The sequence below is a fragment of the Amphiura filiformis genome, chromosome 7, assembly GCF_039555335.1.
Source record: "Amphiura filiformis chromosome 7, Afil_fr2py, whole genome shotgun sequence".
Taxonomy (NCBI): domain Eukaryota; kingdom Metazoa; phylum Echinodermata; class Ophiuroidea; order Amphilepidida; family Amphiuridae; genus Amphiura; species Amphiura filiformis.
This window is the reverse complement of record NC_092634.1, coordinates 54,371,364-54,390,441: the sequence shown is the minus strand read 5'-3', so window position 1 is coordinate 54,390,441 and position 19,078 is coordinate 54,371,364. Positions and strand designations below refer to the sequence as shown.

Below are 19,078 nucleotides of genomic sequence, written 5' to 3'. Positions count from 1 at the left end.
CGAAATGCGATTTTTTTTTTTTTTTTTTTTATTCCAGACTTTTTTCATGGTATTTGGAGAAAAAATCTGATTTTCGCTGAATTTTTCTGGAAAAAGTTAAAAAAATTCTGCATTTCTTTTTTTCCAAATCTCACGATTTTACAAATGCGCGTGCAAGCTTTGAGATAAACCTTTTTTTTTTTGACCTTATCAGGAAAATTTACTGTTTTCCCTACTTGTTTTTTTTTCATTTTCTCTGAAATACCTAAAAATCCATGGGAAACTATATGCCTCTTCCCCATTTTCTGATTTAGTGCCAGTATATACATGTATTCTTGACGTGTTTTATACATTTGTTTTGTATCAAATGCTGCGTCTTTCATTATCAGCAGTGTTTTTTTGTTTCTCTGCTGCATTTTTCGCAGAATTGTTTAGCATTGCTTTTGTGGCTTTTTTTCCCAACTGTTTGTCATTGTGCAAAAAAAACACTGTGGTAATATTGCAGCTGCATTTGTCTTAATCACAAAACGCATGCAGAACATGGAGATATATACTGGCCCTAAAGGTTAACTTGTAGGTAAGAGATGAACGCAGAGTGCTATCTGGTCGTGTGCTTGTAGATGGAGTAGACTAGGGACTCACTTACATGGGCTGAATACGGCCAATCATGCTCTGTTTATGTACTCTGCCTCCACCTCCTACCTAAACCTCTATAGAGATTATTTCTCCTTTTGCCATCTTATGGGTACAAATCTATTTGTGTGTACATGCATTGGGCACTACGAGCAGAGCGCAGTGCATCCTACATTTGAACATTGGTGCTGTGTTTTGCATTTGTACATGAAAGTTTGAATGAAGGCACCCAAAAAGGCCTGTTCCTACAAGAGGGCGGACATGTGATGTTATAGGAATAACCTCGATTGATTTGATGATCCAGGACTTGGTGGAGTCTCACTTTTAATGCAGTATTGATATGAAGTAAAACCTTCATGGATTTGTACGAGGGGGTATCAAAAAGTTTTAGAAATCGTCCAGAAGTGAAAGAGCTATATCAATGAAATTTTGTCAGTGCAATCACTGGTCCTTATGTACACTATGGTGCAAAAATGGTCTCATAAGTATGTTTACTTTTTTTACAGGTGACGCTAGATGCTAATAACCTGCTGCCCCAGTTACTGCGCATAAACTGCAAGATTGAGAAAATTGAGGCAAGCAGCGTTATTAAGATCCTGCATTTGAAGGGTTGCAGTGCCTAGAAAATCGATGATGAAATGAAAGTTATCTTCGGTGGTGATTGTGATATTGTCACTGTTGCTTTTTGGAAAATGATTTTTTATTTCATCACAGATTTTTTGGGCACTGTAACCCTTAAAATGGAACTTAATCATGCTACATGCCTCAATTTTCTCCATTTTGCTGGTTATGCGGTTACATAGGCAGGTACTGACATCTAGCGCCTGTAAAAAAGTAAACATTCTTATAAGACCATTTTTGCATCATAGTGTACATAAGGACCAGTAATTGCACTGACAAAATTGCATTGATATAGCTCTTTCACTTCTGGGCAATTTCTAAAACTTTTTGATACCCCCTCGTATCTGTATTTTATCTTCCTTAACATAAAAAAAAACCCGGAAATTACAGCCGCATTCCAAATAAATTAAATATTACTGGAGGGCTTTGAGACATGGTTAAATTATTATGGCCTTATGTATTGCGTTGTATGCTTTGTCAGTTTGGCAAACGAATTATGCAATAAAATTTCAGATTTTACCCAAACTATTCAACTTGGTTATTGTTGCATTCAGTTATTGACAATGATTGTGGTGCATGAATGAAAATCACTACAAGTGATCTACATGAAATCATTGATTTATTAACACAAATTTTAATCAGAATAGATGATGTTTTTCATAAATCAACACAATGGAAAATTCATGATTATCACAGCGTCGAATACTCACTCTCATATGGTTATGCATGGTTTTCAAATCCAACTGCCTCACTCATAAGGCATAGTATAGAATAGCCATGACTGCCTGGATCACCTCCCCAAGTTCTAATACAAATAACCAGGGCAATAATTAGTTCCCTGTCCAGGGAAATTTCAAATTGGCTCACTTATTCACGAGAACGAACAGATGGCACAGGGGCTCAAACTTGCAGCGCTACACACCAACATATCCAGAGGCACACTATTTAGTCCTGGCCCTAGCTAGAACCCGGCCTACACCGGATAGGGTAGAGATTTTGACACTTGATTTGGGTTATTGGACCTTTGAGGTTAACGAATCACAGAGGTGCTTTTTAAAGCGGCTAATTCGAGAAATCCAAGATGGCAGCCGTGCCATTTTGAAAATTTTAAATTTTAGTTTTCACTCAATATTCATGTGTAATACATCATTCTATAGGTTTTTGCATACAAGGAATCAATTTCTGACATTATTTTTATGATTGAAGGTCAGTATAACATGTTTACATTCAAAATGGCCGCCAAATGGTTGCCAAAAGATGGGGTTTTCATTAAAATGTATTTAGAATTCAATATTTTAACTTATTTGATGTTAAAAATAACCATGGGTTGCTGATATTATGGTCAGTTGTCTATGTCATTTCTATCATCTCCTGGATATGTTTAAAAATCAAAATGGCTGCCAAAATGGCCGCTAAAATCGTCTTTTTCATTAAAATGTGTTACAGGAGTATTATGAAGTACCAGATTTACAATGAAATGGTGCCAAACATTGTGTTCTTTTGTATTCAAAGTATCTCTCTGGTAAAGGGTAACAATATGACATCAGCATCAATTAATATGATCTCATGGGCATGTAAACATTCAAAATGGCCGCCAAAATGGCTGCAAAAACATGATTTTTTTCATTAAAATGATATTTAAAACAGCATTTTAATAGATGTTGTGTTAAATATTTTCATTGAACGCTGATATAATGTTAAAGGAGTATTTCTATCCAAATTTCTTCCTGCTCATGTGTTTTTACATTCATAAAAGAAACCTAAACCCAAATTTTCATGCAAATCGGACATTCAGTTGGCGAATTATGGGCTATAACATATATTTCAATGGTCCATAGGATTGTGTGTGATACTTTCGTTGTCGACAGAATGAAATTCAAAATCGAACATTTCGCCCGTTTCTCTAGATATAAATTATAAATTTATAAGATAAATTTGCAAGATTCCTTTTGCACATGATCATTATGCACCTAGTAAGGAGACCGGGCAGGTTGGCCCCTTTTTCCCCACTTATCTGGAGAGCTCAGTTTGTGGGTTAGGAGGCTCTCAATTTGATACTTGAGAGCTGTTTACTCTAGGTAAATGCTAACAAATTTATATGGCTCTGTGACTTATACAAAAGTTATAGTAGTTGTATGAGAGAGCGAAAAGAAAATTAACCAGGCGGGCAGGTTGGCCCACCAAACGGGGCAGGTTGGCCCTCTATGCACAACCGTGTGTTATTGCCATATTTCTTTCCAATAAAACATTCTAAAGTTACAACAGCAGTAAGATATCACCTATCATAGTTCCAAGATAATCAAAAAATAAAATTCATTTTGCGCCATCATGGGTCATTCTTGAGGAAATAGCTAAAATCAAGGAAATAACGTTAACCAATCATCTTATAAAACCCATAACGAAAAACTGAAAGGCTGTGGATAACAATTGTAATTGACTTTTTTGTTCATTATTAACTATTCTGAGTGATGAATTACTTTTTATGTACAAATTCCCAATTATAAAGAAATATGATATTGAAATATTGCTATTTCCAGTCAAAAAGTGCTCAATTAGGACAACAATATAGATTTTTTGTACTATACTCCGCAGCCTTTGAACAATTTTATCCATGGAACTGACTAGTGTTGGTGTGTAAATTGTATTTTGCTTCATTTGACACAAAATGGGTGAAAATGGAGAAAGTATGCATAACTCTTGCCCATAAACACAATGGGGGCAACCTGCCCCAGCACAAGTGGGCCAACCTGCCCCATAGTCTATTTTTTGTTTTCCATCAAATTCCGCCAAACAGAAACAGGATGGAAAGCTTTCAACTATATGGCATTTTAAGCAAGACCCATACCTTCCAGCAACTTACAATTTACATAATGTATTATGTGCAACAATAGTGCTTTCTTTCCTTTCTTTTTTTCTCCAAAATGACCATGCAAGTAGTTTTTAAATTGATAATATTATGTCTCAACAACACATGAGTGCTTTCTTCGAGATCCAAAAATATCTTTGTGGCAGAAGGGTAACATAAAATATGTCATTCAAAATTATCCCATGGGTAAGTTCAAAGAAATAAAAGTGACTCCCAAAATGGCCACCAAAATATTATTTTTTCATCAAAATCTGTTACAGCGACACTAGGTATCTGGTTTTCAAGGGATGGTGCCATAAAAGGAGAGTATTTTCCCACATAATCATTATAGCATAGCAGTAATAGGAAAACAGCATGGACTTATGGGTAATTGGGCATGTTTAAAATTCAACTTGGCCACCAAAATAATATTTTGATGTTGAGGTGTAACAGTCATTTAAAAGAGTATATCATATTCTTTTAAATGACTGTTACACCAACTTTCAAGATACCAGTTTTTACAGGAGATGTCATTTTTCAGCTTCATGGCATATGGTTAACATTCTGTCGTAAAATGATTCTGCCGGCATGCTCATACCAACGGGACCCCTTATATACTAGGTGCATAATGATCATGTGCAAGAGGAATCTTGCAAATATATTCCCTTTCCAGAGAAACCGCCAACATGTTCGATTTTGAATTTTATTCTGTCGCCAACGAAAGTATAACACACAATCCTATGGACCATTGAAATATACGGTATGTTATAGTCCATAATTCGCCAACGGAATGTCCGATTTGCATGAAATTTAGGATTTAAGATTCTTTTATGAATGTAAAAACACATGAGCAGGAAGAAATTGGGATAGAAATATCCCTTTAACATTATATCAGCGTTCCATGGAAATATTTAACACAACATCTATTAAAATGCTGTTTTAAATACCATTTTAATGAAAAAATCATGTTTTGCAGCCATTTTGGCGGCCATTTTGAATGTTTACATGCCCATATGAGATAATATTAATTGATTCCGATGTCATATTGTTACCCCTTTACCAGAGGGATACTTTGAATACAAAAGAACACAATGTTTGGCACCATTTCATTGTAAATCTGGTACTTTATAATACTCCTGTAACACATTTTAATGAAAAAAAGACTATTTTGGCGGCCATTTTGGCAGCCATTTTGATTTTTAAACATATCCAGGAGATGATAGAAATGACATAGACGACTTATGCTTTGTTGTCACCATAATATCAGCATCCCATGGTTATTTTTAACATCAAATAAGTTAAAATATTGAATTCTAAATGCATTTTAATGAAAACCCCATCTTTTGGCAACCATTCGGTGCCATTTTGAATGTAAACATGTTATACTGACCTTAAATAATAAAAATAATGTCAGAAATTGATTCCTTGTATGCAAAAACCTATAGAATGATGTATTACACATGAATATTGAGTGAAAACTAAAATTTAAAATTTTCAAAATGGCATGGCGGCCATCTTGGAACTCTCGAATTCGCAGCCGCCGCAAAAGCACCTCCGTGATTCTTTAACCTCAAAGGTCCAATAACCCAAATCAAGTGTCAAAATCTCTACCCTATCCGGTGTAGGCCGGGTTCTAGCTAGGGCCTGGACTAATTTGCTCACTGTGAACAACACACAAACATGGCTGAGTCTGTACTCTTTGGTTCTACCTCGTTGCACTGTACACAATTCTCTTTAAGGGTAGATGAGGTATTGTTGTATCGAAGCAGCCAAAAAATTGATTTTCATTATCTAAATCAATATATTATTGAAAAATAACACTTTGATGTTTTGCAAAAGTCCATTCTACAAATCCTATACTTTGAAAACTTGCTTGATTGTTAAAATGAGTTACATGTATGTATGTTTTACAAAAGTGTTGTTGTTCCAGCCCTCTTTACAACATAACTCAAGAGCCACAGGACCTACAAAAGTATCTGTGTTATTTAAATTCTACACACATTGCATGATCAATGCAATTTTTGCCAAAGCTCACTACCATTCGCAAGATGCTGTGAACTACCAAATCACAACAGTTTAAAACAGTTGCTAACCTTAAGATTATTCTTTGTGTCTTTTTCCAGATGTGAAACATCAAGAATTGTTTTTAAGAAAGTCAGCTTTGAAATAATCATGTATATCAATGTAAACTTTCAGTTTCTTTTTTATTATCAAATTATACATTGTAATACACAGTTATAAACACCAAAGTTACATGTAAGTCAAAGTTAAATATGTATACATTTTCTTAAATTTTTACAACTAAAAATACCAACTGCACATAATTATTCAAATTATTCAATATCCAACATATACATTATCATTAAAGAATTGATTATAAAATTGAAGACAAATTTTGTTTGGCTTATCAGAAGTCATAAATCATCATTCAGCCATTGCATATTAAAATAAAAAATCTTACAAAATGTTTTTACATAAATAGGTTTAAATCAACATTTGTGACATGATCAAGGGAAATGAGTTGGATGTCGCTAATATTGATTTTGAGATAATGGCAAAGAAAGTGTTACAATTCTTTTGTTGCACAGCCGCTATCGGCGCTGTGCATTCTTTTTTCCGCGTTCTTCTTCTTTCTTCTTTCTGTCAACATCATTAAATCAGCCATCGTAGCCACATGCTTTCAGCCATGTTGATCATAGTTGGTCACTAGGACTATTGGGTGGTGCCACAGATGTCACATGATGAACTTCCGATCAAATGTCATCCACTTCCGGTCAGTGGCCAAAACTGTGATTTTCACTAAAAATGCTACTCCTTCCACATATTACATAGCACCGTGACGGCACTTGCACACATGCATCACCTATAGCCAGTGTCTAAAAGTTATACCACAAAATTGGAATCAAAGGTCATTAAGGGGTCACTTCCGGTAAAAGTCTGAAAAATTTGTCAAAAATATTCAAAAAATCACTGTCTTTACAAATTACATAGCAGAGAGTCGCCATTAGCACACATGCATCGCTACTAGCTAGGGTCTTTAGGATGCCTACAGTTTTGGGGTCAAAGGTCATTAAGGGGTTACTTCCGTCAAAAACCAAAATTATCAAAAAAAATTCAAAAAATTTTATCTCAAAATGTAAACAGACCAAAGTAATATAATCATCATACATGAATTAGTGTTACCTGATGTATGCATGGTATTTTTATTTTGGGGGTCAAAGGTCACTTCTTGTTTTTAGCTAAATAACTTCAAGAATTTTTATCTCAACAACTAAACATAGTAGAATTTTTTAATTAAAATTGGAACCATGCATTTTGTCGGTGTACATAAGGTGTTTTTTTTCATTGAAGTCAAAGGTCACTAAGGTGGTCAAAAGGTCAAATCATAAATTTAAAAAAAATCAAAATCCATGTATAAGTTCCGATTAAGTTGAAATTCACCAGGAATATTCCTTATGACATCCTAAGCACTATGTAATATTTTTTTTGGGTCAAAGGTAATTAAGGGATCACTTCCGGTTCTCACAGATTAATTTGTCACTGCTGGCTGTGCATGCTCGCGGTTGCAGGCGAATGCAATCAGATCTCGTTTTATATTGTTTTCAGTGGTTGATAAATTGACATAACTTTGCAAAGAAAAGTTGTATCTACATGGGGTTTTCAGTTTCTGAAAGCTCTAAATGTCCTCATTAGAAACATGTAAAACTCATTTTCGACCAGGGTCGACATGCGACTCATTCCCCTTGATCATGTCACATTTGATCTAGTGCAATAATGCTGAAAATATGAACACCTATTGCAATATTTGAAGAAAAAAAAGTATTTTAAATTACAGTCCAATCTCACTTATCCAGCTGTGGCCATGATGGGACCAAGTAATTAGGGCAAAAAAAATAAAAAGGTTCGTCTCAAAGCTCACGAGTGGTTTGAAAACAAATGCGAAATGCAATTTTTTTTTTTTTAAATTTCCTGACTTGGTATGTATTTTTATGGTATTTTGAGAAAAATAATCTGATTTTCGCCTAATTTTTCCAGAATATATTTTTAAAAAAATTATTTTTTTTAAATAAACAAAATGTATGCATTTCTTTATTTTTTTCAAATAACGCAATTTTACAAATGCGTGTGCAAGCTTTGAGACGAACCTTTTATTTTTTTGGCCTTATGATTTATTATTATTCTGAAGGGTTATTACTTATTCTGAAGGTTTGGTATTCTGAAGGTTCATTACTCTGAAGGTTTGTTATCCTGAAGAGTCAGTACTTGGAATTAACAATATAGCTCATTATTCCAAAGGGTCAATGCTCCAAATTTCAGAGTAATGACCCTTTGGAATAACAAGCTTTATTAATTATAAATCAGAATATTGACCTTTCGGAATAATGAACCTTCGGAGTAACAGTCATTCGGTATAATAACATGACCCCGATGAAGCAATGAATGGACAATGGCAAATCTGAAGTGCTGAAACTGTGAAATCACATATATAATATGGTCAGTAGAACCCAATGATGTACACAACTAAACCTGGATTAATACTCCCAATGCAGAAAAGCGATTCTCACACATGTTCTGTGTTTTCTTCCGTTTTCAGAGCGTTAAGCTGATCAAGTGATACACGTCACTGAGGCAAAAACGATGTCACTTTTTTGAGTTGAAGAAATCTCAACTTCCGAGCAATGTCGCTTAACACATGAATGCCTCAATCAATCATTTCTTACCAATCCAGATATATTATTTTGCCAATTTATCTTTCTTGATCATCAACTTTCTGAGATAAATTAATTCAAAACAATAGTTATTAACAGCAATGGATGTTCTAAAAATGTATGTTGTGGCTTTTTGAATATTTTAATTGTCTGCAATCATGATAGTATAAATGCAAAAGCGACAAGCAATGCATCGTAAAATTCAGAAATTGCTCATTGCTTTTCAGAAATGATGCGTTGCAATCGCTCAGCAATCAAGTATGAATTCAGCTTAAACTGCTCCAGTGCCTCAAAGCATAAAAATAATTCTGGCGTCATGGCATTGAAAAACATGTTTTACTTTGAAAATCATTCATGTGGATAAGAGAGGGTGGACTGTTAGTAGTACTATATACCAAGGATCAGGCAAAGTAATTATGTGAAGTTAAATAATATTTTTGGCTAGACCAGATCCTTTATATACTTTATATACTATGTGTGTGGCAAGAAGTGTACTTAAACTTAAATGTATTCTCTGCAAATGTCTCCTAATACAAATTCTCAACTTGGAGAAGGAGGAATTCTGAGCTCTCCATAAGAAAATCATCACATTTTCATGGGTATACAAGCCAATAAGGTTTCTGAAAGAAAAGAATTCTGAACACCAAAAATTGTCTTGTACCACAGCACCCGTATATTTTTGACCCCCTAGCTTATAGAATTAAACAATTATACTGCTTTACTGTGTGACTGGTATAGTGTGATCAGCTCATAATACATGTGTAGGCAGGAAATGTTAGGCTTTGACCACTACACCGAAAAGTAGTTAAAGAGAACTATTAGTTGACCTGTCTGGTTTATATTTTGTGTGTTAAAGAAAGTAGACAAAGTATAGGACTTGAATTAATAATGCAGGATGCTTTTTTTTTAAATTTTGATATTAATCTGTGATGTTATAAGGCCCGCCAATTACAAGCTGATCAAAGTATAGTATAAGACAAGATTGTCAAGAGCAGCTTGCTACATGTATGTTTAACTTATCCAGACCTTTTTTGTAGGGAGATATATCTTTAGGTCCAACTTTTTGTTGATGGATACTTTAAAATTTATATTTCAGTTCAATGTGCAGAGCTGTATGTAAGCTTCTTTAAACAGCAGACATTTTGGCTAGTTATTTCATAAAAGTTACCTTTCATGCTACACAAAATCTGCTAGCCTGACACATGCAATACTGCAGATCTTTAGTAGACCTGCTTGACATAAATGTTACCCACTGCTGATGGGCATGCAGGTGTTTTGTTATAGCCCTAACAGCATGATTTTAAAAAAACCATGCACTTCAAACAAACAGGATAGTATGAAGAGTAAGAACTATAAGCACAAGCATGGTGAGTCCATACGACTTGATGGTTGATGCACCGCCTGTAACCGAGAATGAAAGAAAAATTGAAACAAAATATGTATGAGTAGGAAAGACAATGGCATGAGTGAACATAATATGACATGATCAAGGGGAATGAGTCGCATGTCAGTAATATTCAATTAGAAGTTTTTTACATCATTTTCTTGCCGTTTACGAATACTTCATTTTGATGCAAACTCCATCAGAATCGGACATCTCGTTACTGAGTTATGATCAATTTATCAATGGCTGAAAACAATATAAAACAAAAGAATTTGAACACTGTTTTTACCAATATCTCAAAAACAATATTAGCGACATCCGACTCATTCCTCTTGATCATGTCACATATGGTGTTTGTTGTTCTTGATGAACTTTGAGACTTATCTGACATTTCTTAGTTTTTGATGGCTGCATTTGGTCACAGATCTTGGGTTTTTAAGATATATACCCCTTTATCTTTTGCAAAACTATGCTCTAGCAGACTGTCTTGGACTATTTAGGCTGCTTGTAGTCACTCCAAGACGGACATGTAAACATGATGATGAGGGTGTATAATTTCACCTTTTTTATTTAATGAAGAGTATGGAGCAGTATATTAAGCAAAAGATGAACAAGAAATCTTTGAGTGTCCCTGTAAATAGTATTGTAGGCCTACAGAGTGGACTATTCCAGTTGAAATCCATATACCCACTACGGAAGACATGCTCTTAAGGTTGGTCTGAACCCTGGAATTATGGAAACTTTCGGGCCTCATAACTGCTAAATTTTAAAATAACTGTTTAAAGTATATAAAAGTATACATATTTAGAATGACAAAGACTTGATAAGTTCATCTGTGAGGTCAAATTTGGGCCCAAATGCTCATTTTTGGCCCAAAAACCAAAAAACTGTTTTTTGGCCCACTTCTTTTTCGTACATCCTACCAAAAAAATTCTTGGGCCAAAAAAATGTTTTATTAATTTTTAAAAACTAGATAAAAATATCTAGGAGCCGTTTTTTTATTTTTTTGAATTTTGACCAACTTCACCAAAAATATTTGAAATTTGGGCGAAAATCTGGCTTTTTCATGATTTTTTTGAAAATTCAGCATTTTTTGACCATGTTTGGTGCAAATTTCGAAAGTTGGTCGAAATTCAATTAAATTAATAAAAAAAAATTTTGGCCCAAGAATTTTTTTTGGTAGGATGAACGAAAAAGAAGTGGGTCAAAAAACGTTTTTTTGGGGGGGATTTTGGGCCAAAAATGAACATTTTGGCCCAAATTTGACCTCACAGATGAACTTATCAAGTCTTTGCCATTCATACTTTAGACCAACAATTGAGCAGTTTAATGAGGCCCAAAAGTTTCCATAATTCCAGGGTTCAGACCAACCTTAATCTCTTAAAAGGGCATTTCGTGATCATCCCCCACTCTTGTACAAAAAATTCTTGCAGATTAATTTGTTTAGCAAAGATATCGTGACATTTGAATTTTGTTCTAGTATACCAGAACGAAATTGCAACACATTGTTTTTGGAGCAGTGTAATACATGTAATCATGCATAACTCGTGAACGCAAAATCAGAATAAACTGAAATTTTGGGAATAAGCTTTTTTCGTGGATATCTACTGAAAAATGTCATAAAAGGAGGATGCTAGGATCACGAAATACTCCTTTAAACATGAATGTACATTTCAAATGGAGTCTTACCTAGTTCAAAGATATGAGGTGGTAAATCTGTAGGTGCTTCCCAGTATTCCTCTGTTATTTCATACATAGCTAATGTGCCGCTAAAGGTACCGGTAACCAGCAAGAGAGGACCACCAGTGGAGCTGTGCTCAGCTGGTATGAACCTGCAACATAAATGGTGATATTTAAGGTTAGCAACTATTTTAAACTGTTGCGATTTTGTAGTTCATAGCATCTTGGGAATGGTAGTGAGCTTTGGCAAAAATTGCATTGATCAATTCATATAGCGAATGTGTAGAAGAATTCAAATATCACAGATATACTTTTGTAGGTCCTGTGATTCTTGAGTTATGTTGTAAAGAGGGCTGAAACAACAACACTTTTGTAAAATGTACATAACTCATTAACAACAATAAACCAAGCAAGTTTTCGAAGTATATGATTTGTAGAATGAACTTTTGCAAAACATCAAAGTGTTATTTTTCAATAATATATTGATTTAAATAATGAATATCAATTATTTTTTTGGCTGCTTCAACCAACAATACCTCATCTACCCTTAAAAAACAGATTAATAATCATATATGTTACATTTTATTTTGTTCATTTAAGACAGGTCGGAGGGTAGCATGACCTAGCGGTGTTTTCACTCAAATATTGAGACAAATAAAGCTGATGCACAAGAGGAATAGTATGGGTCCTATAAAGGAGACCCCAAGGCTTGATATATAAGGGTGTGATTTTCTGCCCTGTATGCATGATTTTTGTTTTGATATATTATTGGCCGTATATAACTTAAGAACTGCAAGACATACCATAAAATTCCGTCTACAAGCATATATATGCCTCTAAACGAAGTTTTTTTGACACAAGAGACAAGAGGCAGACACTCTCAACAAAAACGTTATTTGGAGTTTGAACAACTATATTACTGATAAAGGCGGCTGTACAAACATGTATTTTGTAAGACCAATCTATTGCAATGTTTTTGAGAAGGGTATTGGCCTTTCATATCTTTCGTTAAAAAAAACCCTCGTTTAGAGGCATATATGCTTCTAGACGGAATTCTACGGTATTGGCTTCCTTGACTCATTTCCTATAGAGGACCAATATATCAATATTAAGAAATACATTGCAATTTTAAGTATCTAAAACTGGAAAAAATACATGACTCCTACTACCCAACTCGCCGTAAGTTGATTTCAATGTGTGATGTTCCATGACAAAGGTTCATTCTGTGTATGATGCATTGTTCTCCAAAGAGTCTTAGACAGGTGTAGTGTACTGTATAGTTCAGGTACTCCCAACATGTGGAACAATATGATTCAGGCTTGCCATACAGGGATTATTAGCTGAAAATTGTCCTATTCGCTACTTGAATGGTTCCGCCATTATGCGCTATGTGAAGGGAGACCCTCAAACTGGCAGCATACATGAAAGGAAGAATTATGTAACCTTACACAGAATGTTATATGACTGATTCAATTCCCATTCATGTATGCTGCCAGTTCGAGGTTCTCCCCACACATAGTGCATAATGGTGGAACCATGCAGGTAGCGAATTGTCCCCCTTCAACAACACTTCATGATCCAACCACCATGATAAAGGGGTGGGTACAACTAACCAATTTCATGTGCCAGTGTTTCAATACCAGATCCAATCAGCTATAGTTACTACCAAAATATATGTTTTCTCAGTTTTGAGTGCTTTACCAGTGCAGGTAATTATACAAATATTGATTGCTTATGACTGAAAGAAATGGTTACAAATGTTTTCCTGAGGTGAACTGGGGACAGTGGGCCTACTTTTTTTTCCTATGACCATAGAGATGAAGCACTTTAAAAAATATCATATATGAGTTGTCTCCAGTACAAGCACAATCATGTGCTTAAACATGTTAAGTATATGTTAAAATATAGAGTGATAAGAACAAAATCTTACTTCAGTTCTTCTGGATTGAGATCTCCTAAATTCTGTTCATCAAGTAGCTTTTGAAACGGTTTATCAATACCACCATGACGGTAGATGGATTCAAACTTGGGTTCTACCGATCCTTGAGCAAAGCTGAATACCATGATAGCAGAGTTACCTTCCATCCCAGAAAAAAGAACACGAGTACCATTGTACTCACCGCCCTCTATTGACTCGCATTCTGGACCCTGTAGACAAAGACAATAGTTATTGGTAATTATTTTCAAAGTGGAACTAACGAAGTCTGGGACTAAAATCAAGACTTTGTCCATTTAATTATATTACCGCATCTGCACTGAATTTGATTTTTTCATGCATGCATGGACTAGCATCTCAAGCATAGGTGCCAATCTGGCTTGAAATGTGGGGGGGGCATGACATTCGGCCTGAATTGAGAAAAGTGGCTGAAAAGAATAAAAAAGTGGTAATTTTGCCGAAAGGTGTAGGGACACTTCCCCCTGTCCCCCCTAGGATTGACCTCCATGATCTCAAGCAGGGTTAGCGGTGACCTGCCAAGTCCTGGGGTCCAAATTGGCAAATAAAGGGGTCCAGGCATCTAATTCTACACACACATACAAAATTAAGGGGTCCAAATTACAGGGACCTGCCAAATCAAGGAGTTCTGGACCCCAAGACCCCTTAAAATACTACCCCTGATCTCAAGTGTGTAAAGTTGGTCCTCTGTCACATTGCAGAGGCAACAACACCTGCTATACAGCATTGAGGGCAGTAATCATCTCAGCTGCCATGTTTCTTCTTTATTTGCACTTGCCAAAATTTTTGAGGGAAAAAAAGTAAAAATTAAATAAAAAAATAAATTTAAAAAAAGGAAGAGGAATTTGGAATAAGTTGTAACATGCCATATTTTTTTAGGCCCCATTTTAGCACTGTAATTGCACATTTTTAGGGGGCATATGACCTGGGCGCCACCCTTAGGGGGCGCCGAATTGACTAATTCAGCAGTGATTCTGCACCCCTCCAAGCGATGAAAGTCAAAATGTTCGCGTGCATTGCAGCACAAAATCATTTAAAATATCAATTTAAGACCGATATTCAACTTCATTATAACCAAAATTAATTAGTGGTAGGTCCTTTTTGTGCAAATTTTCGCGCGCAAATGTTTCATGAATTGGGGGGGTCATTATGTATCCTTAGCCCTGGTTGCCACAATCCCTAGCTACAACACTGAATTTGGTTAATTCACTACTCCATGTTTCTACTCTCATCAGAAGACCCAATTTTTACCAGAATGCCATTGAATGCCACACTAGGTGTGTACATAGTCACATACTATCCCCTCCCCCACCTTTCACTTAGGTTCTCACCTTGCTGGGAGACTGCATGTCCATCATATCCTTTGGCTTTTGTTTATCTGCATTCTCAACATCCAAATTTGCATTAAATGTATCCGGATACAAGACAGTTTGCATGAATTCAGCAATATAGTCACTTTCCCATACTAAACTCATATCACTTGCAAGAAACACGGAGATACCACGTCCACCAAAGAAATGTAGTTTCTCAAATTTGGATGAATCATTTACGTTCATACCATCAACATTGCTGAATTCAAGTCGACCTACAAATAAAAAATAGTATTAGATGGTTACAATTTTTTGTATAATGTAATGATAAGTGTATCAACTGCATTGATATTGCATTATTGGGATGCGACAGGTTTGGGTGCATTTCCAGGCTCTTCTAGGTGCGAAGCTGGTTTATTAGAAGGGGTGTTTTTCACATTTTTGTCAAAAATCTGGAAAAAAGGCAATTTGTTTTGTTTGCAAAATTTGTGGAAAATTTACAGAATTTGTTAATTTTGAGCAGACATGATTTCAAAGTCCAAACAATTAGTGTATATAAATTTTGGGTCTTTTTTTGTTGTCAAATTTGGTATGTTTTTGGCAGATTTTTTTTTGGACTGCTATCCAAACATCCTTGCCTAATCCCAAATTAGATTTAACATAATTATTTTGATCCCAGAATGATTTACCGGGAAAGTTGGGATTTTTAAGGTATGAACGGCATTTCTATTAGTCATATTGTTTTGCATTTTAAGTTCTACATATATTTAGCTTTCTCAAATTTTTTAGATTTTAAAAATTGGACGTATCTAGTAGAAATATACTGTGGACATAAATGCATGCTGTCGAACATAAATGCATGCTGTGACACTAAGGACGAACCTTCTCGCATTACATTTTCCAAATGACTTTGTGCTGAACGGTTAGTAATTTTACAGATTTTCAAATTAGATTGAGCTTGTCAAAACTTTACGCAATCCTCTCTAATTTCTACTAGAAACGTCCAATTTTTAAAATCATACCTAAAAAATGCTGTTCATACCTAAAAAATCCCAACTTTCCCAGTATTGCGTAAAAATGGTGAAGAATTCCAAGTTTTGACAAAGCAATCTAATTTGAAAATCTGTAAAATTACTAACCGTTCAGCACAAAGTCATTTGGAAAATGTTATGCAGTATATTTGCTGTGTCCTGTTCTTATTTCTACTATACTAGTGCACCTGCAGCTTTAATGGCCCTGTAGCTATTAGGTGACCTTTGACCTCGATTTGATTTTGCGCATTATATTCCCCCGTATCAAGGATTGCACCCACCAAGTCTGAGCCCGATCGGACAAAGTTTGAAATTTGACCCCTCCGTAATGACCTTTGACCTCAGTTGACCTCGATTTTATTGCACCCATATATTCCCCTCAGTATCAAGGATCCCGCCCACCAAGTTTGGGCCCGATCGGACAAAGTTTGAAAATTTGACCTTTGACCTTGACCTCAGATGACCTTCAAAACCACACGGTCAACATGCTTTTCCCAGCTCCTACCCATGTCCCAAATTTCGGCTCGATGCGTCGAAGCGCGGCGGAACGCATAGCCGGACACACAGACAGATAGAGACCGCTCATTATTTTATTAGTACTAGTGCACCTGCGGCTGTGAGAGCACAGATGCTGTGAGAGCACTGGCATATGATAGCGATACTGTTTGACCGCAGATGACCTTTCAACTCGGATGACCTTGGTGCAATTTTTTTTTCATGCTCCCCTCAGTCATACTGAAGGATTCCACCTATCAAGTTTAAGCCCAATAGGGCAAAGTTTAAATGTAGCCCCTACATGACCTTTGACCTCGGTTGACCTCAATTTTGTTTCGCGCATATATTTCCCTCGTATCAAGGATTGCACCCACCAAGTTTGAACCCGATAGGACAAAGTTTGAAATCCATGACCTTTGACCTCGGATGACCTCCATATAATGTTTTTCATGCTCCCCTCATACGACGGTTTCGACCCACCAAGTTTGAGCCCGATCGGATAAAGTTTGAAATCCATGACCTTTGACCTTTGACCTCGGATGACCTCCATATAATGTTTTTCATGCTCTCCTCATACGAAGGATTCCACCCACCAAGTTTGAGCCCGATCGGACAAAGTTTGAAATTTGACCCTCCGTAATGACCTGTGACCTCGGTTGACCTCGATTTAATTTCGGGCATATAATCCCCTCGTATCAAGGATTCCAGCCACCAAGTTTGGGCCCGATCGGCCAAAGTTCGGCCATCGGTCAAAATTGTGACCTTTGACCTTGACCTCCAATGACCTCCCGATGACCTTCAAAACCACACGGTCAACATGCTTTTCCTGGCACCTACCCATGTCCCAAATATCGCATCGATGCGACGAAGCGCGACAAAACGCATAGCCGGACACACAGACAGAGCTTATGATTATTATAGTATAGATAGATAGCCGATGTCTAACATTTATTTATGATGTTAAGCAGTATACAGACTTTTTATTGTACGTACAATATTGTATGTACAATATGTACGACGTTATTTAATCTATTGCCATTCTATTTCCAGTAATGTTTAAGTTCTAACGAATGTTTGATGACGTAAAATCGATAATATATTTCTGCTAGATATTGTATGCAACATATTATCAATTTTTCGTCATCAAACATTCGTTAGAACTTAAACATTACTGGAAATAGAATGGCAATAGATTAAATAACATATATATTGTACATACAATATTGTACGCATAATACTCGGAGTCTGAAGGCGCTTTACAAAGCAATCCTTGTATGAAATAAAGGATTTGCTACGCTTGAGTGACCTTATACTATTCTTTCTTTGGCGGCAGTTTAGAAGACAATTATTGTGGTGTGTGAGTTTCATCATTTGAAATGCCGGCAGAGATGGATTTTTCATAAAAGTATAGAGAAGGTTCGTCCTTAGTGTCACAGCATGCATTTATGACCACAGTATATGGGCAAACCCACAGCTACGTAATGAAGAAGATTACAATTTACTGTGGAGGATACTTGAGGAAGTTATATCCTCTGTAATAATGACATTTTTGGGTAAAATTGTGGTAAAAATCACATAAAAAGTATGTTTTTCAACCTAAATATCTGATGTCATATTGAATTGTTTTACTTAATCCCATATCAAGAATTATTTAGCATTGTAAGCTCTACATCTGTGCCAAATTGGGTATATTTTCTATAATAGAATGTAGGATTTCTCCAATGTATTGCACAGTGGGGCTGGACGATGGTGATGATATTATGCCAAAACAAATCTATTTCCATGAAAGTCACAGAATAAGTAGGAGACGTGTGGCATTGTATTGCACTTATTAAGATTAGATACACTTTTGACTATATATTTTTGATATTTTGTTTAAACATGGTATAAATCATTTTGGGACACCCTATATGTGAGTTTATTTTCATCTGTTTTATTTAGCAGAAATCCTTTGAATACCCACCAAGAAGTCTATCATCTTTGAGAGCTTCCCTCAGCTCTGGTGATACTGAATCAGCTAACTGGTCATCTGCAAAGTTGACAGAAACAGGCAAAAATTGTTATGATGTGACATACACAAGTGAAGCTTTAAACAACAATGGCAGATGAAAGTTGATTGGGAAATTTGTTTTTAAACATTTAACATAGTAACTGTTGCCATCTTTCAGTTATTTTACCCAGTAAATTATGGGTGACATGCTTTCTATTGCAGTATTAGGGTACAGTATTAGCCCTGATTAACAGCTTGTTGCACAGATTTTCCAGTATTTGAAAACAGGATTGCAACCTGACTGGAGTTGCTACAATCCCCATGAGCCATGAGGGTTCTCTATGCGTTCTTTCTGAGGGGTGTTAAGCCATCAGTCCAATAATACAGATCCATTATACCGACACATTTAGCTTGGAGCTGGTTTTGATAAAAGGTGTAGGCCTACAA

At 35.7% G+C, this 19,078-nt stretch overlaps 1 protein-coding gene across 1 annotated transcript in view; it reads right to left on the bottom strand.

Annotated features, from left to right (window-relative positions):
• Positions 1-8,137: 8,137 nt before the first annotated feature.
• LOC140157952 (mesenchyme-specific cell surface glycoprotein-like) overlaps positions 8,138-19,078 on the bottom strand; it is a 34,171-nt gene continuing 23,230 nt past the window's right edge. Inside the window, exons 8-12 of the mRNA XM_072181199.1 lie at positions 18,605-18,670; positions 15,137-15,390; positions 13,782-13,999; positions 11,861-12,003; positions 8,138-10,188 (exon numbers count right to left, since the gene is read on the bottom strand). Of these exons, the coding sequence (XP_072037300.1) occupies positions 10,106-10,188; positions 11,861-12,003; positions 13,782-13,999; positions 15,137-15,390; positions 18,605-18,670 (764 nt within the window). The 3' untranslated portion in view covers positions 8,138-10,105. The remainder of the gene's footprint in view (positions 10,189-11,860; positions 12,004-13,781; positions 14,000-15,136; positions 15,391-18,604; positions 18,671-19,078) is intronic.